The sequence below is a fragment of the Silurus aristotelis genome, assembly GCF_946808225.1.
Source record: "Silurus aristotelis genome assembly, chromosome: 15".
Classification (NCBI taxonomy): Eukaryota; Metazoa; Chordata; class Actinopteri; order Siluriformes; family Siluridae; genus Silurus; species Silurus aristotelis.
The window spans coordinates 11,271,925-11,299,560 of NC_139588.1; the positions used below are offsets into that span (position 1 = coordinate 11,271,925).

At 39.4% G+C, this 27,636-nt stretch overlaps 1 protein-coding gene across 8 annotated transcripts in view; it reads left to right on the plus strand.

Moving 5' to 3' along the window:
- Positions 1-4,853: 4,853 nt before the first annotated feature.
- Positions 4,854-27,636, plus strand: part of ppp1r13bb (protein phosphatase 1, regulatory subunit 13Bb) — a 41,940-nt gene continuing 19,157 nt past the window's right edge. For 4 of the 8 annotated variants that reach the window (XM_083561922.1, XM_083561928.1, XM_083561927.1 and 1 more), the window contains exons 1-7: positions 5,022-5,144; positions 5,360-5,600; positions 5,747-5,892; positions 6,339-6,490; positions 19,046-19,193; positions 22,002-22,121; positions 22,932-23,002. In XM_083561922.1, coding sequence (XP_083418048.1) covers positions 6,482-6,490; positions 19,046-19,193; positions 22,002-22,121; positions 22,932-23,002 — 348 coding nt within the window. In that variant the 5' untranslated portion in view covers positions 5,022-5,144; positions 5,360-5,600; positions 5,747-5,892; positions 6,339-6,481. The other 4 variants (XM_083561926.1, XM_083561933.1, XM_083561923.1 and 1 more) reach the window with 4 other exon arrangements.

A 27,636-nucleotide genomic window follows, 5' to 3' on the forward strand; every position in this document is an offset into this window, starting at 1 on the left:
ATTAAAGACTCGTTTAAAATGAGCGAATCGTTCATGAATGACTCATCACTACTGTTTATTGAGTTGTAGCTGTCAAACACTTCATCATTCTGGCCCATGCACTAATGCTGTAGGTGACCCACGTAAGTTGTCGATAGTGTTTTGCGCACTCGTTTCTTATTTAACTCCAACCATTTAATCACTAGAGACCAATTTGTCTCCATCTGGAGTTGCTGTATTGAATAATTCACTGACTGTACATGGCTGCTGAACTCTTTCTTTCCATTCACGTTGTGTGTATTTCTTTCGGATCACTAGATGGCTGGAGGTGTGTTTGGAACCTGGTGGTCTCGAGTCGGCCCATACTACTCCAAGGCGTACCAGGAGGTCTGGGTTGGCCTGGGAGTCATGACTTACCTTTACTACAAACTCTCCTATGGAGGTAGGCTCTCAGCATCTACTGTAGATGTAGAAGTTTACTTTTAGAGCTTGCGTTCTTTCTTGTCACAGGATGGGTTTTTTAATTCATAAATTTTTTTTCATCCTTTTGTAATGATTTTGTTTGTTTCTTTTTCCACTAGGAAAGAAAGCAGTAAAGTCTAGTAAGTATTTCTCCTCTGGTCCTTTTTTTTTTTATTAAGTATCCATATAAACGCAATATATTACCATTAAGCATAGCATTAAATATTGCGTCACTATTTGTTTGGAAAATGCTACTGTTTTAAATTTAGTCTCTGAACTCTTATCGGTTCTGGCTAACCATCTAAATTACAGATTTTCACTTATATGCCGTGTGGACACTTTCCTCTTTCTATACATTTCTTTAAATATTTACACATTTTCTCTGACCAGGAACCATACAATCAGTTCATCTGGATGAAATGTCATTTCCTAATCACACTATTAATTGCCAACGATGGTTATATAGTAAAATTTTCTTAAACTGTGGTGTAACAAATGCTAGGTATATTTTTTAATATTTAAATAGTTTTTACTACAAAATAATCACAATTAGCTCAAATGACTATACACATGCTTCAGCAAATCCACTTTTCAAGTGTTAGATTAGTTGAATACGTCCGACTTTTGTTTAAAGGTTCTTGGCGGTTATTGATCACTGAACCGTAGTCTGATAAACATAAACATGTTGTTGTTTCCAGATTAAAGGCTTCATAAATTTTTTTTCGAAAAAAGCCTTTTAATCATTTAAAGCATATATTTTCCACTGGGGGTCTGCGGTGGTACTGCAGGGGATTCGCTAATTAATGTTAAATCACACATTTTTGGTTAAAAAAAAAAACACGGGTAAACACGTGAAGTGAACTTTTGATATTATTGTTACATTAAGTTATTTAAATGAATGCTAAAGATCATGTAAATGTATTATAGTCCTCCTGATAGTAAAAGGGTAATGTTTGAAACTGCAAATCGATCAAAATGAGACAATTGTGAACAATTTATTAAAATTGTGATTTAAAATAATTATGTTGCATCTTTTTGAAAGGTATGAAAATATACAGACAATAATGCCTGTACAACAACATGCTTCTAGTGATCTTAGCGTGATATAACTAGCGTAATATGATTGATAAGCCACTGGTATTAACAGAAAACAATGTTTGACACATTTTGTATCAGGAGTCCCTGCCCCATGTCTCCATTGCCTAAGGGGTCCTTGACCTGAATTTCATTTGAAGACCCCTGATTTAAGGTGTTTCCTTTAGGCTTATGTAGGTTTTATACAATATACAATATTTACACCCAATTCTTTAGATAACCATATTAATAATAAAGTACTGAAGCCAGATGTTATTACTAGGTTTGGCAGAAAACCTTTGCCGAAATAACAAAAAAGATTTGTCATCATTCTGGTGATAAATTTTCAAACTCATCTGCCTTGTATATGTTTCATTAGTTTAGTAGTTGAACTGAAGGAGGTGTCCAAGTTTTTGTCTAACAAAATAAACAAAACTCAATGAACAATTTCACCAAAAGCATTATCTCTTGGTTCATAGAGCTGTTATTATCTTGTTTTTATTTAATTAGTGTTTAAAAAATACATTTTGTCCCACCTTTAGAGTCTGACCACTCGCACTGACCGGACCACCACACGATGTGACCATCCCCAGCTCCCACTGTGTAAATCTGCCCCCCAGAAGAGCTTCACTGACTCCACAACTTTTATCTGTTTGTGAAATTAATAAATGCTCTGTTTGGAAAACCTGTATAATCTGTCTATTTGTGTCTGTTTGAGCACTTGATCTGGAAATGTTAAACTAACAGGCACATTTGTATGTATCTAGATAAGTGTCCACATTTTTTTTTTTTTTTTTGTGGACTGTAGCAATAAGAGAATCAGAAATAGCTTTATTACCAAGTATGTTTACGCACACAAGGAATATGACTTGGTGTCAGGAGCTTCCAGTGCAGAAGTACAGACACAATGTAAGTGTAGTAAACCAGACAATTGAATAATACAATATATACAGAGTAGAAATATTGTTTAAATGAATGTACACGTTATTTACAAGTGTGTGTGTGTATAAATGTGAGTTATGATGGCGAATGTGTAGTTATGAATCTTTTATTCATACTGATTATAGCCTGTGGGGGGAAAAAACTGTTTTGGTGGACGGTGCTCTGTAGCACCGACCAGAAGGCAACAGTTCGAAGAGAGAGTGGGCTGGGTGTGTGGGGTCCAAAGTGATTTTCATAGCCTGTTTCTCCATACCAGCTGAGTAAAGATCTTGGAGATTGAGCAGTGGGGCACCAATAATCCCCTCAGCAGTCCTGACCGTCCGCTGTGGCCTCTGATGTCTGATTTGGTAGCTGAACCAAACCAGGCAGTTAAAGATTTACACAGGACAGATTCAATGCTTGTGAGTAGAACTGTTTCAGCAGCTCCTGTGGCAGGTTGAATTTGCAAAGGAAGTACAACCTCTGCTGGGCCTTTTTAGCAATAGAGTCAATGTTATTGTCCCACTTCAGGTCCTGAGAGATGGTGTTAGGAGAACACTGTTGTTAGGTGTACAATTATACAGGTCTACACATTCAATAAGATAGTAAAACTACCAGTTATTATTGTAATCCTGCACCTCATGGGCCATTTCATTAAAAACTAAAATAATGTTCATCCAACAGACGAGCCCCTGTAGCTCAAATTGCTGAAGAAGTTAATGCTGTTAATGCTCGATGGGTCAGAACAGTTTTAGCCGCAAAAGGGGGACCAACACAATATTAAGGAGGTCCTAATGTTATGCCTGATCGCTGTATATGACCAATATTCATTAAGTATTAATTCCATTATCATACATCAGAATGAAGAAAAAATATGATCTCTGTGACTTCAGTTGTGTCATGAAAACATCGAACCTTTTGACAGATAGGCTCAAACCACATAAAATTCCACTTCTGTCAGCTAAATAAAGGACTCTGTTTCTATAATGGGCACAGTTTCACCCAAACTGGAGAGTTAAAGACCAGAAAAAAACTTCACCTGGTCTTTTTTGGTCAGCCTATTTGGCACCAACAACCATTGCACACTTAAAAGTAACAAGATCACACATGATCACACTTGATGTAATGTGTACATCACCGGAAGCTTTTGACCTGTGTCCGCATGATATTTTGTTTTGAGCTGCTAAAGAGTGGCTGAAGGATGTTCCTAATAAAGTGGATGAGAAGTGTATATTCAAATATACAGTACACTGGTTCTCAACTCTGGTTCTGGAGCCTGAACATTTTAGTGTTTTTTTCTGTTCCAACAAAAATCTTTAACTCATAAAGGGCTATTTATTAGCACTTTAACTGAAATAAGTGTGGGGAAAACACGAAAATGTTTAGGATGTCACTGAATTTTCCTTGGTCAAGGTCATTGGTGACATGAAGCCTTGAAAACTGGAAAAGAATACACCTGCAGTTTTAGGGTATTTTGTGCACTAGAGATCTAAACTAGAGAAGATTTTTTTGTACCCATGATGTATGTAGTAACAGGAATCTGTCAATCAACTCGAAAGCCACGCCCCCAGGCTCTATAACCACAGTCAGGGTGAGATTTAAAAATACTGCATTTAGCCATTAGATGGCAGTCGACACACTCTATTTCCAACTTCTGTAACACAGTCCGGTTTGTATGAACCCCTTCACACATTTATCATAACCCAGTTAGAGAAAAAGATGGTCAAACATAAATAATAAAGTTCAGGTTTTGCCCAAAGTCATGCTTCATGTCATAATAATGAGAAATTGAATGTTAGTAATGGAGACAGCAATACTGAATTCACAGTTCAAGAATCTTAAACATCTAAAACATGTAGTTGTGCTGAGTTAGGAAGGAGAATCTGTGGTCATGCATGAACACATTGGAGGCTGTATCAGCATGAAAGCTTTGAAACCAGATCTTTTTGAGATAAGTGTACAGATGAACTGGTTTAAGAGCCGGACAGACTGAAGGATGGAAGTGCTGCTGCATCTGTCTTTTTTAGGTACAGATGTGAAAAAATGGCTAAATTCCACTAACTGCTATGTGAGTAGTCAAAATAGACTAATATGCCTATGGAAAATATTTAAGCTAAATAAAAAGAGCTACACAGTAAGATGTATTTCATAAAATGATTTCTGCAGGAATGTCTCAGGAGAACCTAATAATATAAACGTGTATCATTTTCGGAAACAATTTTAACGAGTGTCCATTTATGTGTTCATTTATGTGTGTGTAAGAGTTTTGTGTGTGTGTGTGTGTATAAGTGTGTTCATTTATGTGTGTGTAAGAGTTTTGTGTGTGTGTGTGTGTATAAGTGTGTTCATTTATGTGTGTGTAAGAGTTTTGTGTGTGTGTGTGTATAAGTGTGTTCATTTATGTGTGTGTAAGAGTTGTGTGTGTGTGTGTGTGTGTGTGTGTGTGTGTGTATACAGTACAGCACGTGTGTATGTGTAAGTATTTTCATGTATGTGTGTGTGAGTAAGAGAGTGTGTGTGTGTGTGTGTGTGTGTGTGTGTGTGTGTGTGTGTGTGTGTGTGTGTGTGTGTGTGTGTGTGTGTGTGAGCGAGAGAGAGTAAGAGAGGGAGCGTGTGAGTGTGTGTGTGTGTGTGTGTGTGTTTGTGTACAGTATGTGCGTGTAAGTGCTTTCATGTATGTGTGAGTGTGTGTGAGAGAGTGCGTGTGAGTGTGTATGTGTGTGTGTGTGTGTACAGTATGTGTATATGTGTAAGTGCGTTCATTTATGTGTGTGTAAGAGTTTTGTGTGTGTGTGTGTGTGTATAAGTGTGTTCATTTATGTGTGTGTAAGAGTTTTGTGTGTGTGTGTGTGTGTGTATAAGTGTGTTCATTTATGTGTGTGTAAGAGTTTTGTGTGTGTGTGTGTGTGTGTGTACAGTACAGCATGTGTGTATGTGTAAGTATTTTCATGTATATGTGTGTGTGTGTGTGTGTGTGTGTGTAGGTGTGAGAGAGAGAGAGAGAGAGAGCGTGTGAGTGTGTGTAAGTGCGTTCATGTATGTGTGTGTGTGTGTGTGTGTGTGTGTGTGTGTGTTGTAATGCGACCTGCTGCCTGGCCGCTCCACATTCCTGGCGTTCCTCACAGACGTGCCCTGACATCATTTACTACACCAACAAATCAGTGGTGTGTAATCACCTCTGCGGCTCCTACACACTTCCTCTGGCCACAACTCGTGTTTTTTCATTTATTCCAAAAAGATCTGTTACAGTAGATCAAAAAGTGTGTGTTTGTTTTATTTTTTTTTATACTGAAAGTCTGCATGTTTGCAGAAAGCCCTGGCTACGTTGGCTGCTAGCGTGCTGCTGCAATCCGTCTGGAAAGCTCTTCTCTGCTGCCAGGACCACCACAGCCCTCTCTCCTGCGTTTAACCACACGCTGTTTGTCTGTTTCACCCGATTTCTCCTGGTGTTTACACGTAAGTAAAACGAAAAACTTTTGCCATATGTCGCGTCTTTTTACTTCAACTTTAGTTTCTAGCTAGGACCGTTGCTACATAGCTGAAGCTAACCCAAGCTCCGTTTAGCATTGTTCATGTTAACAGTAATATACTTAGAATAGTTTCAAACTTGTTAGATAAAGTACTCATGATAGTTTTCCTTTAATATTTCCTTTCGGTAGACTGCGAGAAAGTTATCTATTTAATATAAAATGGCGATAATGAGATAGCTAGCCGTGTTTGTTAGCAAGTTAGCAAACACGAGCACTGCTCACTCATTTAAATGCCTGCTATGAGGTTAGTGTGGATGACTGGTCATACTGCTACCATATCATTTCAGCTTACACAGAATGACCATGTAAGTTATTTTTATTTGATTTAAATGGGTTAAAATAGGTAATGATGTGCTTTTTATTTATTTTCAGGGCAGCCCTGCTGAGCTGTATTATGGCTGCTTGCGTGTCTCTTCAGTGAAGGTCCACGTGACCGTTTATGGGGCTCATGTGAGATCAGAAGATAACGTTATTAGGACGACCTGAGCCCTGATGTTTCTCTGACATCTATAAAAATGATGCCTGTAAGTAAGATCTATGCTTTCACTGGCATTTGGTGTCAAAGAGATTCTTAGATCCGCTTGTTGATTGAGTCCAGTCAGTGTTTTCTAAAAGTATACAGTCATTATTAGATGCTTTTCTAATTATTTAATGTATAAGGTGTCCTAATCTCTATTTTGGTGTCAAAAGGTCTCTTTTGGGGTCATGAGATGTTTATCTCGTGTCTCTAAGGGCCTCTTTTTTAACGTCCATTCAGGGCAGATCGTTCTGTCTTTCAGAACGTTTCCGAGTGAAAAGGAGGCAGGAATAAAGTTACGATTTGAAGCTTCTAGAGATATGGACTCTCTTTGACCTCAAGAAAGAAAAGCATGCCATGCCTTCTTTTTTTTCGACAAGCCATAATGGCAGTAATTAGTTTTATGGCACCGGCATGAGTGGAGTGTTTTCGCTTCGCCGTAATGGTTTGATGATTCTGTCAGTCCCCAGTCAGCAGTTAAAGAGACCGATATTGTCCGCTGAGGCCAGACCTGGTTTGTTCGAAAGCCAGCAATCTAGTATACGCACTTGCAAAACAAATGTTGTTCCAGAGTTTGACAGAAGTGTTTGACAGTTGTTAATTGATGTTGTTTAAAGAAAAGATTGCATACGGTTGGATGGATATTGAATTCATACGAGACCAAACCCAATCCAGGAAACTGCAATTTAAAATCGGTTTTAACTCTAAAGGAATGTGGCACCGTTAACATTAACCCTGGTGCACGTTTGCCCCCGAAGCTATAATACCGCCAAAGAAAGACACATCCTTATCACCTGCTTCGGTAATCTGGATGAAGTGGCTGATTTACCCTCAGGGCTTGCCTAGTGCGTGTCTGGTTATCTAATCTAATGTTTGTAGCTTGGTGTTCAGGCACCGCTTAGTTCTGTGACTTATCTCCTGCCTGCCTAATTGAGAGCAACAATCGTTCGATACAACGGTACCGGCTTTTTTTTATTATTAAAGAATCAGTACTTGAGTTCCTATTAGAAGATGCAGCAGGGTACCGAGGGAAAAATAGCTGTATTTTAAAAGGACCATTTGAGCTTTTGTTTTTATAACATGCCACAACGAACGAGGAGTCATAGCCAATTTCTGTGCTGCGGCAAATTTGTCATTTTTACTGTATACATAACATTATACATTATAGCTAATATTATATTATCGCTCAAAACATTGTTGGTAAGAAATAAAAAATGTGGGCCTGCTGTCAGAGATTAATAATCGTGTGTGTGTGTGTGTGTGTGTGGGTGAAAGCTTCACCAGAGCAACATCTATATTTCATTATTAAATAGTATATTAATATATTTCTACAATTGTGTACACTAATGATTAGGGTTAGAGTGAGGACATTAACATAGACTTGTGATTAGAATTAGAGTTGACAGAAATGCTGTAGCTGAATGATGAATTTAATCAACACCTTTTGATTGAATGTGATTTGAGAATTCAGCAGCGCAGTGGTGTAAGCTTCTATTATTAGTTCTGTTATTTAGGGCAGTGTTTCAGTGTTCGGAGTCTAAACTGTAACGTAACCTAGATTGGACCCCTAATGGTTAAATGCAGCTTAGACTCCTAAAAGAAAGATTTTTTGTGCTTAATGAGAAGCAAAACAAACGTTTTTTTTCCTCCACCTGAATGAATGCTAATTATCGACAGTAATTTGAATGCCTTTATAGTGGGATAGTTTTCTTTGCTGCGCCTGTGTGATTTCACCCAAAAGAAACCACCCGGACAGAGCTAAAAAGACGGAGAAATTCAGGGTGTGACATGAGTTCAGTTTGAGGTCAGTTTTGGACAATGTGTTCCATTCAGTGTGCAGCTGTGAAAATGGTTTATCTGACTGATAAACACACACCTCATTTCAGATAACCCATTATCTCTACCATGGCATGGTTTGTGCAGAAAGACTGTCATCATCAGTCTTTAAAAGTCATCATCATTGTTAAAATGTATATAATTCATTAAAAATACAGGCAAAGCTACTACACCTTGTGGACGGATGTTTTGTTGGCACGTGTTGTGGTAGTATGAGTTGATGATAATTGTGTATATATATATATATGTATTTATAAATACGTGTGTGTCACCGGTGTATTTACATTTTGTTACATGAAAAGAACCCAATGTCCGAGTGTCCCACATAGCACATTTCAAACAAAGCCCTGTAGTAGCCTTATCACAGCACACATACAGGATGACCTAGATAGCTCTTTTGTACTGGGAGTGCAGAGCTGCATGATGGGAAATACCTACATCCTGTATGATCTGCCTGTGAGTCTGGGAAAAAAGCATTTAGCATTTAGCAAAAGTCATTTACTCATGCACTAAAATAGGAAGGCTTTTGTTAAACATGGCTTTGTCCTAAAGGGAAGTTTCACTGATTAATAAAAAAAAATATGGCACTGCTCCATACAGGGATTTTGTCACATTTCCATAGCGGTCTACTTACAGTAATGTAAACAGAACCTATTTTTGGACTCTACCTGCTTTTCCTGTTTATGTTTGCATAAGGGGACAGTGCAGTTCACCTCTATATACATTCATTGCCCTGCAGGTCCTTTAGCACAGTGGTTCTCAAAGTGTGGTCTCCAAAGCATAGCAATGTTGTCCATGGATATTGTTACAGTGACGCATATCACAAAAGCCCAAATGCTCAAATTTCGTACACCAAAATCATCCCTTATAACTGTCATCTGTTCTAATGATTTGCTGGCATATGTGAAATCTTCACAGCGAGAAGCTGCTGAGCCAGAGGTGCTTGCTTTAACAAGGAATTGACAAATGGCTGGCAGAATTTGCCAATAAGCGATGAGTTTCCTCGACAGATCTGCCTCGCAGGTTAATAAGCACCGGGAGAAAACGGAGTTAATCAGATAAATCGGCCAAGCGCAATGTGTCTTCCTCAGCATATTTGTACACACACCCCATCAGCACGAGTTTCCGTTTCGTCTCATTTCTGATTGCATGTTGCAATGGAGCCACATCGCATAAGGTGAGGGTGTGTCTGTGGAAAAGGTTTATGACCGGACCGTGCAGCTTGTTTTGATCATACGAGTGTGGGGAGGGGTGCGGTGTGTGCCACAGCAGTGCATTATCAGTGAATGTATTGTCCTAAGTAGTCCTGTATGTCCTACAACAGGACAAATCATATCTGTTTTGTATAGACGTGTCCTGGATTAATGAGAACAAATGTATTTGTTTGAATTCATTATCCATATTGCTTATAAGGGCTGCTTTGTTTGGGTATTATGCGTTAAACATGTGTCATGTTTAATCTTTAACAGGGATTAAGATAAAGGTAGGAGTATTTTTTTTTTTCCCCTTCTCTGTTGACACAGTCTAAGTTTATCCAAGAGGTAAATTTGGGGCACCGTTTGAAATGCATTACTTTGCAGGTTGAGCAACTTACCTAATTTTCATAATACAAAATGTGTCAATATGATAATGTAGCACTAAGCTGTTCTGTGGTGGTGATCTGTGGCTCTCATGTGTGTATGTGAATGTTTACCCAAGAGTGCAGTGTATTGATGGGACAGCTGCATGTCATGCATGATGCGTCTGGTTTAATTAATATTGACTGCGAAGTCTAGTGTCTGCATGCTGTCGAACCTTATATTGAATTATAGTTTCATTAGTGGACACTTGAGTAAAAAGGAAGATTGTGTGTGCTGCAGGCGATATCATGGTTTGACGAAGTTGTTTCTCTTCAGTATGGCGAATTATTAAAAGAATTAAAAGAAGTGTTCTGAGTTTCCTGAAGTGAAATGTGTCTTTCTTTTGCACATAAAAAAGCTATAAAATAATCGACACCATGTTTGTCTTAAAGCAGCTATTGTTTATTTAGCGTATTTTAGTTTTATGTAGTTTGATATGAAATGAATTCATTGAAATATAAATAAAGCAATTGGCAAGCTACCAATTCAAAACCAACCTCTTCAGGCGGATTGACTGTTTTGCTACCACTTTTTTTTCATTGTCTATCAGATTTAATAAAAGCTTTACCATAACAGCATGGTTTCTTCCTAAAGTCGATGTGACAAAGCATATTATCGGGAGGCAACAAAAAATTTGTTATCAGAAGGGTTTTGCCAGCTTCCCAAATATACACCATATGGCCAGCAGTTTGTAGAGACCTGACCACCAGACTCCTTTGTGTTTGTTGAACGTCCCATTCCAGATTTAGTTGTAATAATCGCCCTTCTGAGAAGGCTCTCCCTTACCTCTCCCCGAACTTCTAGAGGTAATGGCTGTGGGGATTTGATCATTCAGCCGTGAGAGCATTAGTTAGTTCAGGCACTGACGATGTTGCAGTTCTGTTTCAGTGGATTTGAGGTCAGGACTTCATGCAGGTCATTTGAGTTCTTCTACACCCACATCTGGCATTCATGCACCATGTTTTTGGAGAGAATGATTGTCCTGGTGGAGCATGTTTGTGCTTTTCAGTTCCAGACAAAGGCAATTATAATCCCACAGCAGACAACGACAACCTGTGCAATTCTCAATGCTTTCCAACTTTTTTAGCAGAAGTGTGGGGAAGAGCCACATCTGGAAGTCATTAGGTATCCAAATACTTTTGGCCTCAGAAGCGTTTAAACATCATCCTTGTGTAAATATGCTCTCGTATGAACCCCTCTCGTAGACCAGCGTGGTTTGTAGGAACATGTGTAACAGCCAGTGAGCAGTTACGGATGCCTGACCAGGCTGTCAGAATAGTAGCCTTTCCTGACACTGTGCTTTGCTGTGACTTGTGCCCAACAGCATCAGTGTCACACTGCCAGTCAGCTGGCGTGCGTTCCTCTTTCTGTTCGCATGGGACTCCGCCAACCAATAGAGAGCAGGGGATCGAGTGTGCTGGCTAACACGCTGTTGTTGGGGGGACTAAGCAGAAGCCATGCTCAACATCTTCCTTATCATTTTCCACCATTTACCCTGAGAAGTTTATTTTAAAGGTTTGACCAGACATGGGTTGAGTTGAGTTCATTTGAGTTGTTGACCTTGAATTGAGGAACTCCTCAAACATGAATGCTGGCTTCTCTAAAAACCTTTAATAAGAATAATAAGAAAAGAGACAAAGTGCTTCGGCAGAAAGCTTTTCATCAACCCCGTGCTATTTCTTTCTCTTTCGCAGCTTTGGCAGATTTTTATAACTTGTTACTCAGATTTTTGAATTTATTACGCTTATCTTTCAAGGTAAATTGTTTTTGCGCATATTTAATTTGAGATGCCTTTTCAAAAAAACGTTTCATATTTCACTAAAACAAATCATTGGGGTTTTTTTTGGGGGGATTTGTAAACTGATTTGAGTTTGAACAGTAGTTTAAACGTACAAAAGAAAGAACTTAACACAGGACATGTCTCTGTAATGAGACAGTTTAGCAGCGACAGCATGCGGTGTAACTCTTGCCAGGACACTGAGGGAACACGTTGCCAGTTCAGAGCATTAGTACGGCCAGTTATTGGCACCACGGTCTTTAACTGCTGTGAATCATTTTCACTTGTCTTCAGTAAGCTGCACTCAAAGCCAAGAGGAAGATTTTTTGGGCAAACGTGTATGAAAATGTTTTTTGATATCTGGTGGTTTTAAATGAAGAACATGAGTGCACAAAGGATCCAAAAGTGCCATGAAATATTCACCTACACGCGGTAAAACAAAATTGGGCAGCATCGCATCTACGTCATTTGAATCCACCATGCAGGCATCACCCGAGGCATAGAGCACAGACTGTTTAGCAACGCAGATCACTGCTCTGATTCATGGATTTGCAATTCCAAGTCGTACTTTTTTTTCCCCCTTCATTTTTTTTGATGCCGAATCTAATTTAGCATTCATAATTAGTATCCATCTGTCTGAGTGAAACCAGAAAGCCAAGATTTCCAAGACTTTTCTGTGATATTTCAGTAAGGACTTCATTATTCAGAATTCCTGTGTAAAAATGGCTGTGCATTCTTTATTCAATTCATTTTTGTCTCTTCACTATTTTGTGTTGGTGTATGTTTTTGTGCACGTGTGCAGGACTGAGTGTCCTGCTGCTAGTACCTGCATGAGGATTAGTAACACCACAATAGTTGCACCTTATGAGATTTGTTTCAATTTGGCACACTTACAATTAACAGATTTGTGACACATAATCTAGAGAGAGAGTAACCGAGTCTTTATCTAACCAGTTTGGAGACACTTGTAAAGTGTTCTCAGTGCACTCCAGCCTCCATTTTTCAGACCCTGCAAAAATTAATTTCATGACGGTAGCTCCGCCTGCTCAGAGCGGTCCACAGGCAGTCATCATGAAAGACATCAGTAGAGAAGCTCCTTAGAAGCTAGCCAGCTAGTGTAAAAAACATGAACTCTGCTAATAAACGAATGGTACCTGTTAAACTCACCTCTGCGCCCGACAGCTATTGGTGTCTTCGGTTTCCTCTACATTCTGGAGATGCTCTCAGAAAACACTTGTTTCTTGCTAAGCTTTGAAACAGCTTGTTGTGAGACTTTTTGTTATGTAACACTTCTTATACATCGCTCCAAGGCCCAGGTCTAATGCTCATATGCTCATGACCTTGTCGCCAGCTCCTTTCTAGTGCCACGTTTCCTAGGCACTACCCACTCCATACCTGGAACACCTCACAAGACCTGCTGTTTTGGAGATGCTCTGACCCAGTGATCTAGCCATCACAATTTGGCCCTTGTCAAAATTCTGACGGATTTGGTGTATGTTGTGGTTTAATAAGTACCAGTCATTATGCATTGCTGGTGTATAGAGTAAAGCAGGGGTACCAGGCCAGACAGAAAGCACAAACTCTTTTTAATTTCATTCTATTTAATCGTATTTTGCGTATTTTGAAAGATTACCATTACCACTAGTGCACGAAGTACACAAACCCTAAAAGTAGAGATACACTCTGTAAAATATTACTTTTACACTAGTAAATGTAAAAGTGATCTCTTTAAACTTCAAATGTATCCAAAGTACTACAATTTATTATATCTATGTTCCTATTATCATTTTTGTCACCAGACTCTTTATTTATCAACTCCGTGTATGTAAAAAGACTCTGATGTTACTTTTAGCGGCAATTTATTAATAGAATGATGTTAATACGTCTAAGCGTATAAACCATTAGTGTGATATGTTTGCATAGTGCAGGGACGCAAGACATATGCATCCAGCATTGTCTTGCATTGTCCTGTTCTCTATGAAGCTTTTCAATCTTAATAAGAAGTGCTCCCTCCTCATTTTTTACTTGGATACTCTCTCTCTCTCTCTCTCTCTCTCTCTCTCTCTCTCTCTCTCTCCTCTCTCTCTCTCTCTCTCTCTCTCTCTTTCATCAGTCCATAGTGAGCTTGACTCTTAAAGGCTTCTCTCTGCAGGGAGACTGCAAGGCTGTTTGTTACTACCGTGTGTGCATGTGATGCAGCGAGCAAAGCAGAGAAGGTTGTGTATGTAGTAGCGTATGTGCCGTTGAGCTGACCGGTCGTCACCTGCGGGATGAAGAGGTTTGTAACTATTGTCCTTCGTGGTCTAGTCAGCCTGTCTAAGGATAAGAGCTGTGCAAAGGAGCACGTTCGACACATGAGGAGAGGGCGCAGAAGAGCACGGACTACAGCAAGGTGGAGAAAGGTGATGCTCTTGTTTGGCCTACAGGGTACGATGCTGCTACAAAAACATGGCATTAATGGCCATGGCTATTAAGAGCTTTAAGTGTTTGAGGAAAACAGAGCGTGGTCAGACATGTCAAGACTTCAGCTGATGTCATCGCAATCTGTCATGTGTTCCGTTCAGTCTGCCGGCTCACAAGAGAGCGCGGATGATTTCAACTCTACTTACGATCGCCATTATTACAGTGTTATTGGAAAGTATTAGGCAAGTGCTTAGTGCATGTTAGACGGGTATTTATAGAGAAAACCTACTGTATTGACAAAATTGTTGATAATCAGAGTGAATTTTGAAATCTACAGCAGAATCGATAGAAATGATCCACCTTTTTTTCTTGATCTTTTTTCTTTGATCTGTCAGTTTCATGTTTTAAATTAGAGCAGTGGTATAAATATTGGAATCCACTGGTGCTTTTACTAATTTGAATTAACTAGTTTTTTTTCTTTCTTTACAAATCACTGAAATTCTTCCAAGTTATCCTAAGCCCTTATTCATCTACATAATGGAATAGTTTTTTTTGCACTTATCAGAATTGGCAGCTGTTATGATATTCGGTGAGGTCTGGTGTTTTATTATTGAGTATAAGGATGGTAATGGTGAAGCCTGTGCTTTCTGATTTTTCTCGTTTTTGCTTGCAGTCGTTCTCATCATTGCCATAGTTGTGATTAATCTCATCAACAAAAGGACAAGTGCAACTATTTTTTACCCGGTCTAACATTCGAATTCTGCATGCTCTATATTTTTCTTTTCCGCTACAGCAGAAACATTATTTTGTCCTTTGCAAACGGATCCATTTACAGACCAAACTGCAGGTTATTCTGTCCTGCACTTTTTTTTTTAAAGGTTTCCCTACTGCTGATTCACCTAATGCAAATAATCAGATGGATAATAAGCCCTCAGTAAACATTTAGTCCAGTTTGTTGTTATAATAACGTCCAATATTCTGAGAAGATGTTCCACTAGATATTGGAATGTGCTTGTGGAGATTTGTGCTGATTCAGCTACAAGGGTGTTAGTAAAGGCAGGCACTAATGTAGGTGAGGAGACCTGGGGTGCATTCAGCGCTCCAATTCACCTCAAAGGTGTTCATTAGGGTTGAGGTCAGAGCTCTAGAGCAGACCACTGCATCTTCTACACCAAACCATTTAAACCACATCCTCATAGAGCTCACGCTGGAACAGGTTTGGGTCTCCTAGTTCCATTGAAGGGAAAATGTAATCCTACTGCATCCCAGGACATCATAAACAACTGTGTGCCTTCAACTTTGTGGTAACAGTTTGGGGAAGAAAAGTCGGGTGATCCAATACGTTTGTTTATATAGTGTCGAGTGTAGTTCTTGCTTTATTGAAGATAAATATTGATTTAGATCATTTATTCTCCGGTCTTAATAAATATTTGTACTTTTAACAAAGCTTTATATTGAAGTGATCGCTTTGTGGTATTAAATTGTAAAAAATTACGAATGACAAACAGGATTCTAAATGATAAAAGGATGAAATAAGTAAATTGGCATCTAATAATACTTTATTATAGTGTGATAAAAGGTTTATATAGGGTTTTATTCTGACATAGATGTCTCATGTACTGCCAAGCGACCTTGTGTTTTGAAAATCTCTTGAGGAGCTTCGGTCAGATTATCTGCATTTTTTTGCTAATTAGTTAAGATCACTCTATTGTTAGTTCTCCAGGTGCATGTTCCCTGCATTTCTTAATTCCACACACACACACACACACACACAAGAATATCCAATGCATATGTTTTCAGGTTTATGAAACATCTGTACTGGGTTTTGCCATTTGTTACACTGCACAATCTTTGTTGTGTATAAACCTGCTTATCATTCTGTTGTATTTAAGATGAGAAGAGCTCTTTGTCTGCCCCCACACACATATACACACCTGTGAGTCTTTGCCTAGAAGGTGGTGTTCTTGGCTGTGAGCAGTGGGGAGTGGTGCGTATCCCCCCAAGGTCTCTGGCGCAGTGTTTTACAGCGTATGTGTGTATGGCCGAAGGTAAAATGGTCACCTTATTGGGCTTGGAGGTTCGCCAGTTAAATAAAGCAGACATTGTGATTCTGTCAACAAGCAAATGGTGCATTGTCGAGCTCTTTCCTTTTATTCTGAGAAGAATCAAATGGTCGTTGCTCACTTATTTTTCAGGGATTAGATCTTGTCAAGTCGGCTTTGGGTTCAGAACTGAATGATTTTTGCCTCATAGCTACAATTGGTGTTTTTTCATCATCTTAGGTGAGGTGATGAATGCATGGCTATGGTCTGGCCAAGTATATAATAATCATAATGTTCATTATGTTATTTAGGAGGTTTGGAATCTGTTTCCTGTAGGGCTGAAACGATTCTTTGAGTATTTCGATTACAAAAATTAATCGAAGCAAATAATTACATTTAGTCCATTTAACTATACACGGAGCACAGTGTTTCTCACGGACCATTATTACCAATGCACCACCCGCTGTACTCTGGAACGCTTTGGACAGGTTAACCACAGAATGAAAAATAGAGGAACGGGAAGAAAACAGGGGCGAGGAGAAGATTCAGGCCAAAGACAACGCCAGAAAGCTTCTATAGTTTGGGATCATTTCAAAATAAAACATAAAGAAAACAACATACATTTGGAATTGATTTTTATATTTTTTATTTATATACAGTTCGGTCAAAAAATCTCTCCATGGCCGAGTAGAGCAGAGTAGCGGAGCACGTTTTTAAAGCTGCCGATAAACTCACGGATTTAGTGCGCGGAAAAATCCAAGCAGCATTCCGGAGACAAGAAGACCACATCACAATACTGTGCGAGATTTAATAAATAAATACGTGTTAGAATAATTATGAGCTTCATTAAAGGAATATTGTCCCATAACCTGCTCTACGTGGATTTTTTGAACGCACTGCATTTGTATTTTGATGTAATATGGCAATTAAATGCACTAATTGGTTTAGTTTTCACAGATATTCTTGTATTCAATTTCAGCAATAAAAATTAGCTTTTTTCCAAAAAGGAAACAAATTATTTGTTCGTTTTACGAGACCAGTCTTATTTTCTCTCTATCATTTAGTTAAGTTTTTTAAATAAAGAAGAACAACTTCTTATCCGATTACTCGATTAAGCGATTGAATAATCGTTTAAATACCCGATTTACTAATAGAATCGATAGCAGCAGCCCTCGTTTCATGTGGTTCAGTTGGTCTTTAGGACAGTATGTTAACAGCCTGGAGCTCTCTGAAGACTCTTTGACTGAAGTTGTGTTCTGCTACTAAGCATGTATTTTAGTCTACCTCTGCTCTGGGAATAAACATCTTTGTCACTGACTGAGACAGACAAGTGGAGCAATGTGGGTCAGCAGTGCCACCTTTGGTTGGAGTTACCTACCATCAGCATTAGTAGAGCCTAGGCCCTGAATGCTTGGACCACAGGGAGGTTGACAAGTGGAATGCGGTAAGAACTGCACTGACCACCTGCCAGTCGTCACTACACTCCTCAGTAGTGCCTCCTCGGTCAGCGGGTTTTTGGTCTAGAACACATGTCCCATTCCTGGTACCCACTTCCTCTTCGGCCATGTCCACACTAATACGTTTTCAGTTTAAAAAAGCAAATTTTTCTCTTGGCTTTGGCCTTCCATCCACACCTGAGACGACATTTTATCGATCAACAAAAACAATCTGCGAAGTGAATGAATTTAAAGACACCGTTTTCATGTTGCAGTGTGGACTGTGAAAACGGAGGCTTTACAAAATGCTGCTGCATCAGCAACGGCTTTATAGAGCTTGAAAGTAAATAAACGGCAGACGTTTAAAAAGATTGCAGTTTTCAAATCTATCCGGATTAGTGATGTTGCCTTAGAACTAAAATGTACGGGACAAACATTTTATGTATGTCCCACACGAACCTGTGTGACTGTGAAGGAAGGACTAGACTTAAAATGAGTGTGGTGAGCTTCTGTGTGACGTGGCCCCGACATGTGCTTTACTTGCATTTGCAGGATTTAATTTTATGGTAACTTGTATTAACTTGTACTTCTATCATGTAAACATTTAAAAGGATAATAGCTGCTTATGGTTATGTGCAGCCTTATTATCGGGCTACATAATAAAGAGGCAAAACAGCAGAGACCTTTTTTTTTTCAGACTGTTTAATAGTTTTTTTTTTCCCCCCTTTCAGTGATTTTTTTTTTTACGTGTAAAACAGACTCTTGACTAATGTGCAGCAGCACTAAGATGTAGACGGGGTGTTTGCAAGCAAGAAGCTGAGACTGTTTCTTGTGCTTGAGCTTTTCTTAAAAATGAAATGGGATTAGTAGATTTTAGAATGTGATTATGCCTAGGTAGCTTCTTGAAGTCTTTCATTTTGGACTCGGTGACCACACACCCCTTACACACACTATTCACCCTCCTGCCATCTGGAAAGAAGTACAGAAACATTCTGGTCCTCATAGCCATTTACCTCTTCAGTACAAAGGGACTGGATTTGTGCAAACGCACACACATTTAAATAAACATCTTTATGGAAACTAGTGTCTTATTGCCCACCATTTTTTTGCACTAACACACATTTACTGTACTTGTCAGTGTTAACTTATATAGTTTTATGTAGCACCTCGGTCCTGGAAGAACATGATTTCATTTCACTGTGTAGTGTACTGTACTGTATATGTCTGAAATGATAATAAACCCCATTTGAATTGACTCAAAATAAAGAATAATAGTCTGTATGCTGATTTTCTGTCTGTGTTGTCTTTATTTAAATAAGCAAACTAAAACATCTCTAATATTATTGTTGGATTAAGAGCAAGGTTTATAAAGGAAACTTTCCCTACATGCAGGCCAGCATGCATTAATGCTGAGTTTTAATTCTTTTCCTTTCTCACCCTTTTTTTCAGATGATCCTGACTGTGTATTTGAGTGATGGTGAACAGGCTCTGACCGAGGTGCCCATCACTCCAGAGACGACGTGTCGCGATGTGGTCGAGTTCTGTAAGGAGCCAGGGGAGAACGGCTGCCACCTGGCTGAAGTGTGGCGTGGCAACGGTATGCACCTGACCTACTGTACCGTACAACCAGAGTAGGAGCATATTGGGGCTGCTGCTGTTGATTATTTTAGTCACTAAGGCTTGTGCAACCCTAATGGCTGGGGTAGGTTCCCTGACCGGGGATCGAACCCGGGCCGCAGCGGTGAGAGCGCCGCATCCTAAGCCTCGTTCATACACCAACAGCTTCAAACCTCAAGGCCACAACATGGTTACTGGTGGATGCACCTAAAATGTTGGATGTTTACGAGAAATAAAGTCGGACTTGCGAGAAAATTTCTTTTTTTTTTTTTTATGTGGTGGAAACAGGCTTCCATACATCACAGAAGACGCTTCAGAGTGAAAACAGCGAGGGCCGAGGAGAAGATTGATGGCAAAGAAATGACAAAGTTTCCAGAGATTGAAATAATTTCATGGTTACCGGTGGATGTTTACGGAGAATATAGTCGCAATTATATTTCTCCTCGCCCCTCGCTTCATTCTGCAGCATCCTGTGTGTTACTGTCCAGAGCGCTTCAGAGTTTAGCGGGTGGTGCGTCTGTTATAATGGTCCGTGGGGAAACTCTCCTCCGTGTGTAGTTAAATGGACTAAACAAAGCATTTTTTTGTATTGGAATTACTCGAGGAATGGTTTCAGCCCTAGCGTCTTGCCATCTCTTTATCTAGGTTCTATTAAAGACCTGTCACAGAATAAAAGGCCCTGAAACTCACAGGAATTATTTTACTTGTATGCCCTTTTTTTTTGCTGTTGTCAATTAGGAATTAACGGTACTATAGGTCAAAACCCTGCAAGTATATGTTTTTATTTTTGGTTATATTGTATTCTGGTATTTAACATTTAAAATGTTTATCACTACAGCATTACTGTAGTTACTGAGGCTCCAGCAGACAAACTGCTGTCTTTAATTCGATTACTGAAAAATAAGTGGTGGTAAATCCCCACAGTATGCCCGTGTTCTCATTCATTGTGCTGCTTTTACATTAAAGTGGGCACTCAGAACTGCACAAAGGCTCAGTTAACCTTAGTGGCCATTACTCTCAGTAGCTAAGTAGTAATTTCTTTTTTCATTGAACTTATGGTCTGTATAGATGTTTCTAATTCTGGCACAAAAAAATGTGTGAGTGTGTGTGTGTGTGTGCGCAGTCCATCTTTTCTTCTCTGTGTATTAACACTGTGCCCTTCTTCTCAATTATTCCACCTTTCTTCTTCAACAGTCTGTGTTTGTTCTACGTCCATGCACAGAATAGCCCATTGTATGGCTTGAAGAGATGAATAGCCTGTTTATGTGACTCTGGTCTCCATTCTGCCAGTGATCCAACCTCTAAACAGCGTAAAGTTCAAAAGCAGCTGCTAGCATGCAGGAGGGGGATCAAAAACACAGAAAACAGTCCAAGGGCACATTCTCTGTGCAGCGATCTATATCTGAGATCAAATGACAGATCAAAGATGATCTAATCGTGGTAATTATGTTCTGGTTAATTTGATTTTTCAAATACACATGCGGGTTTGATTAGTTTAGCAGTGTTAAGTTGTTTGAGAGCATTCTGGGTTCACACGTTGCTTGAGAAGGATATAGTTCAACACTAGAAAGCATGATAGGCTGGTCAATAGTGAAAAAAGTGAGATACAATAACTTTTCACTACATATTGTGTACTTGACAAGTCAAATTTTCAATATGAGGGTCAAACTATTTCACGAGGTAAATGTTCCTCTCACCTGAGAAACAATATCGTTCCAAAAGTAAATTAGAATACTGTGTTAAAGAATCCAGACTATCTTACACTATGCGCTGAATTTGGAAAGCTCTCAGTATTGTTCTTGCACCTTCTGCCACAGGTTGCGCTCGTAAAAATAGGGAAGATATGACCGTGATAGATTGTCCCTAATCCTGTTTACAGTGAGCAGGTTTGAGCTTATGGGCTTGTGCCTATGACTGCAACTCCAGGATGATATTTGAAGAACCACAAAATACCAGATCATGTCAAATCGTCAACAGTAAATCCAGCTAATTGAGTAAACCACGTACCAAGAAAGGGACACCAGAAAGACATGGGTACTATAAATTAGTCCTGTGCTGACAGCATTTTGCTGGTGAAAAAAAAACCCTCTCCAGGTGTGCTTCTGATAGTTGTGGTGGCACAATGCTTTTACTTTACCCAGTGCATGAAGATTGATCAGATTTCAGTTTTTGTGTTCCAGTTACCTTGTTTTTATTTCTTTCCCCTGAGTAAATCAGAGCTTGAGCATTATTATACCTTATTATGTAAAACGGGTAGAATTTGAGTCCAGACAATTCTAGAGAATTGGAAAAATTAAGTTGCATTAAGTTAAATACACAAATATATTTAACTAGCCTCCTTTTTCCTCTGCATTCACCCCCCCCCAACCACACACACACACACACACACACACACACACACACACACACACACACACACACACTGCATTCCTCTGGCAGGAGGCCACGTTTGACTCTTTGATACGCATGTGCTTGTGTGTATGTGTTTCTCTTCCTCTCATGGATGAGGTGTGTCTCTCTCTCCCTTCCTAATTTTTATTTTCTCAGGGCCCCTTATTAAACCCTTATTTCCAAGGGTCAGGAAAGAATGTCTGCTTTGATTTAATGGAGATGGACTCTGAGCCTTGTACTCTCTTTCAACACGTTGTTGTCTTCAACCTCACATCTGTTCCCTTTTAAATTCTAGGGCTCCTAACAATTCTTTCATGGAGCCATTTTTTTTTTCCTTGATCAAATCCATGCCTGCTCTTCTTCTGCTGTATCTGATTGTGTTCTTCCTTCATTGCAGAACGAGCAATTCCCTTTGACCACATGATGTTCGAGCACCTGCAGAAATGGGGCCCCAGGAAACAGGAAGTGAAGTTCTACTTGCGCCACGAGGACTCGCCCACAGAGAGCAGTGAACCAGGTGAACTTTCTTTTTATGGTATTTGTGAAAAGTGCTGCATTGCCAAGCCCCTTATATTCAGTGGCCATTGTGGGGCAAATGCAACCATTGATTCACAAAAGGATATATTGTTTTATACTATATGCTCAGACACCATTTTTATACTAGTGGACACACCTCCATACTTCCCCCTGAGAAAAAGAATGTATTATGCGGTCATGTATTAAGAATTTCTCATGAGGATTGTTTTCATGCTGGAAAAAGACTGGAACATTATCAATGCAGGTCTTTTCAATGCAGGTCAATCACACACACACACACACACACACACACTTGGAGTGTGACCCAGTCTGGAGATTTAAACACACATCAGATCATTGAATCTGTAGATTCCTTTAAATGTAATTTAAAGATTTAATTAATAGTTATATAATCGTAGGTTTTATTGCTGACACGATGACCAAATACAATAGTTTGTGAATGTATATGCAGTGAGCTGTAATTTTGTGGGTGGGAAACTATTACTCTTTTCCGTGAGGAGGCCTCAGTCCTGCTTGCCTGAACACAACCAAACCCAAACTCACATATTTGTCTCCCACACCATCTGTCCGCTGACCCAGCTCGCAGCACTGTCTCCGTTTCCTTCTGTTCTTTCATCTTGTATTTAGGTCCACGTATCAGATGTCTCTGTTTGAGTGGCTGCCCTTAATGTCACAGCAGCAGGACTACACAGATTAAAGCATTATAATCTATGTACATTGCTCTAAAAGTGCATGTTTTTTTCTTTTTCTTTTCTTCTTCTTCTTTTATTTTATTTAATTTTTTTAACAGGGAGTCAGCAGTCTCAGGAGCAGGTTAACCAAAGGACTGGAAGTAGCACTGATAAGCACAATGAAAATGGGGTATGCTCATCTCATGTTTCTGTAATCCGAGGAACTGTGAGTGTTGAAAATATTTCATCATCGCTTGTCGTGACCTTTATGTTTAATCATGAGTCCTAAATCACATCGCAGCTTGGTAGATTATTATTTTAAAAAAATAGTATATTAGTTCATGCACTGGTTCATAGATTGCACAGCGTTCTCATCAGCATGCTGCTGGTAGAGCAGTCTGGCATAACGCATGCATTTATCTACACAACATATGATTAATAGAGAGTCTGCTGTCTGAGAGCAAGTCCATAAACTTCATAATTAATGTCTAGGTTAGGTTTCTAACTGAAATTACATGTCCACACAGCCTATGTTCTATAATGTTTTCACCGGGTTGGGTGATGGCCATCACTATAGGCATCTAATGATTACCGTAATTTCTGGACTATTAAATGCACCCAAATATAAGCTGCACCCTCTGAATTTTACAAAGATTTTTATTTTGAAGATAAATAAGCCGCACCTGTCTATAAGCCGCAGACTCATTGAAACTAATGAACTTTACACAGGCTTTAACGAAAGACAGTGTCTGTTACACGGCTTGTATCTAAACAGTAGCCTACCAAGAAAGTCATTGTTCACTGTCTTCCTCCTTCCTTTCACAACTATTTCTCTTGCAAGTTTTGTCAAGTCATTAAAAATCACCATCGGTGGAATCTTTTCTCCCGATGCCGTGCAGTTCAGAACACAGGTGAAGTGCGTTTTTTCATGCCCGGTTGTTTTCAGCGTGACGAATGATTCGCATTTTCTTGTTGACAGTCCGAGTGGTCGGCAGGTCAAACATCAGAGGAACATCATCCATATTTATGATGTGGTGCGGCCCGATTCACTGGGAGCGCATCTGATTTAATATAAAGAGTTTCATTGGTTCACCTGAACCCGTTCGGCAATTTCATTAGTCTAATGTTATGGGGCTCAGTTTTTTATCTTGAAGTTTGTGAAACCGGGAAAAACCCAGGAAAAATCCATAAATTAGCCGCTTCATTGTTTAAGCCATGGGGTTCAAAGCGTGGGGAAAAAAGTAGCAGCTTATAGTCCAAAAAATACGGTAATCATCATAATTCATTTATTTGACATTATACAAGTTATTTGGTCAGAATCTCCATCATAAGTCCACTTAAGTAGCTACACGATTTAATTAGCAAGCAACTAACACAACCATATGTTTTAAATAGCATATGTGAAGTAATGCTTGAATATCATTTTGGAATATTCCTGAACACGACCATCGTCATAACACAGATAGAAGAGAATGACGTTTTCGCGCTGAATTTTGTTGTCTGCAATTTTGCATGTCAGTCATTCCTCATCAATTTAGCCAAACTTGTGCATGCAGAGTTTTTATTTTTAGTTCAAGTACTTTGCATAACCTATGCAGTTTCCTCTTCATCCCATGAGATACAACTGTAATTTTCTCTCTGCGCTGCAACTTACATTCAGCTCCCAGGCATGTGCCATATTTGCCTTCTTTCATAGAAGCGCCACTGTTTGTGCTTTTATTCTTGTTGCGAGCCACTTGATTATAAGAGCTTCCTTCAGTATCGCTCTTTTTACATTCTCTTTCTAGCCATCTGGCCCAGATTCTGGCAGAGGAAATGCTATGCTCTGGGAAGCGGAACTCAATTTTTACCTTAAGGGATGCGCAGGGATGTAGACAAGGAAATAATGGCCTGCTTATCGCTCAGACATTTATATAACATAGAGTGAGGCTTTTACTTTCCATTTTGTTTCTCTGTTCCTCTCTTTGTCCTGAGGGAGGGAGTGACAGACTGCAGAGGACACACTTCACTTCATTTGCTTGAGGTGGTTAGCCAGGGAACTGATTAGCAACGATGCAATAACTGCTGTCGTCAAGGTACAGAGCTCCACCATGGAGGTGATTAGCACACAGCAGATCTTAAGAATGACAGGCACAGAGGACCTACGGATAAAACTCAGATCCGTTCCCATTGTTTATAGCTCTCTCGAGGGTTAGTCATTAAATCAGTGCGATAATGTTGTCCAATGTAAGAAGTGGATCCTGTATTAATACAAAAATAGCTTTTTTACGTTGTATGCATTTCTCCATCGCAAAATATTAGAATTCTAAAGCTAAGTAAAAGTCAGACAAACAATTAATAACTATTTGCTCTACCCAGCGTCTATACAATTATAGATTATAATTGTGCACCACTCGTTTTGCAGGATAGGTTTAATGTCCAATGGGGTAGTGTGTTTCTAATGATGCAGAAAAGTCTTATTTATCTGCAGTAGGTAAAGCAAGAGGTGCTTTTAAAAGTATATCAGAAAGTCCAAAGAGGAGGTTTATAGATGTGGTGAGGGAAGACATGCAGGTAGTTGGGTTGAAAAAGGCAGATGTAGAGGACAGGGGGTATGGAGACGGATGATCCGCTGTGAAGAAGAAGAAGATCAGAAAGTCTTAAAAAGTCTAAAATTCGCTGTTCTATGTCTTAATTTCAGGTCCCAATTTTCTGATGTACATGTAACGCTACATCTAATGCTCATTGAAATGCTCACGCAGCACTTTAGAATGTTTTTGTTCGTTTCCGTGGTGTTGTTTATTTTTCAGCTTTGAGGAAGTGCTAGTTTAGCGATACTTGGCTTGGGAAAAAACAATGAATGTAGGGCTCGGTTAAGGCCAGTTGTTGTGTGTGTGTTTTTAATGTAATATAGGTTTAAATTTTACTCTTAATGGTCTTAAAAAAAGGTCTAAAAAATCTTACATTTGATTTGGTGAAACCTTCAGAAACACTGTAAGTATCTTCTCAGCCTTTAGCCAAAACAAGATTAGTTATTTTGTTTGTTTTTAGGTTTCATGGACAAAATCTTGTTTGGAAGGGATTTCCCTGATTCATTTAAGTGCATGACTGAAAGAAAGTTTTCTCATTGTGCAAACATTTTCATCGACCCGTCTTTCACAGAAGTAACATTACAGTTTAAATGTTGCATACACAAGACCTGAAAATAAAATCAAACCCAACATTGTACCCAATGTAGTATAAAGTCTTGAGGACTGTCCTTACTGTTCGAGCCTCTAAATATAGGTCTACACGTTGATGTCACCAAAGTGTGGACTGTGGTGTGTAGGTTGCCATTAGGAGCTCCTGTGTTTTGTCATTTTTGCATGTCTGCTTCTCCTCACAAGATTTTTAAACCAAAAATAACTCGGATAATAGCCTGCAATGTGGTAGGTCAGGTGAGGGCCATGCTCTGTGTGTATACACACACACACACACACACACACACACACACACACACACACACACACGCGTTGCTGGGATTCTCTTCCACTCCTCATTAAACTGTTGCACCTACAGTAAAAGCAGTGGCCATTACATCATATGCCTCCCTATTTAGTTTTCATTACCGTTGTCTAAAACTGAATACTTTAAAGATATTCGTATTATGTGACCTATGATGGGTTTTGAAACAAATGTTATGGCTAAGCTGTTACTCTACGAACTAAATAGGCAAATATTACTGCAGTCCAACAAGAGAAATCTGAAATAGAATGAGATTTGCTGTGCTTTTTGGACATAAACTGTTAGCCTTTTTGCTGTTTGCCATTTGTAGGTGTTTTTCAGCACAGCCTGTGAGTAGGTGAGTAGTTTCACCCACAGACAACGTGCCCTCTGTCGTTTGGGGCTGCTACATGGTTGGGTGTTTTTGTTTCTATTCTATTGAATCATGCCTCACTTTTGTGTGACTCCCAGATGTTTATAGCTTAGTAAACATCGAGCGTCCACCACCCTCGTACTTAAAATAATGCCTCTCAGTGCAGCGCAGTACCTCAGCTGAGAAAAACAGCTCAACCATAATTCTATGTTGTGTGTGTTTGTGCTTGCGTGCAAGTTTCACCACAGGTTGACCTCAGGGCAGACAGAAGGGTCTATATTGGGTTTATGGTTTAGTTGCTCTTTTATACATTTCGGGGATTACAACAGTTTTATGACAAAAGCAGGGCTTTTCTCTGCTCTCATCCTCGTGACATTGCTGAGATGATGATCATCTCTCACACACACACACACACACACACACACACACACACACACACACACACACACACACACACACACACACACTCCCTCTCTTCGCTCATGCACAGAGCGTAATCCCTGGACACATGCTTAGCAGTCCCTGTAGTGGGTGGTCACTTTTCTCTTATTTCTTTTCATCCTGTCACTCTTATGCTTTTCCTCTCTCTCATTCTCTGTCTTTCTCCCTCTCTTTTCTACCATGGGCCTTTGTCAGCAGGGTAGTTTATGTGGCATTAGAGTGTAATTGTATGTGCCAGTTCTCTGAGTGGAAATATTTGTAATAAGTCAGCCCCTCCCTTCCATTTCTCTCTCATTTTTCCTTCCTTGTCTCTTTCCTTCACCCCGTCTCCATCCATCTTCACATCTTTTCACACTCAGCTGAGCAGCCTTTACTTCTGTTCTGGAAGAGACAGGCAAGGCTGGGGTAAGGCTCTTACTGATAAATGTTCTTTTTAAATCCGCTATTCTAAAATCATTTTATTATTATTATTATATAAAATTCGTTATACTTTTGGAGTCGTACAGGAATTGTAGTTTGTGATGATGATGTGGTCTGATGTAAAATGT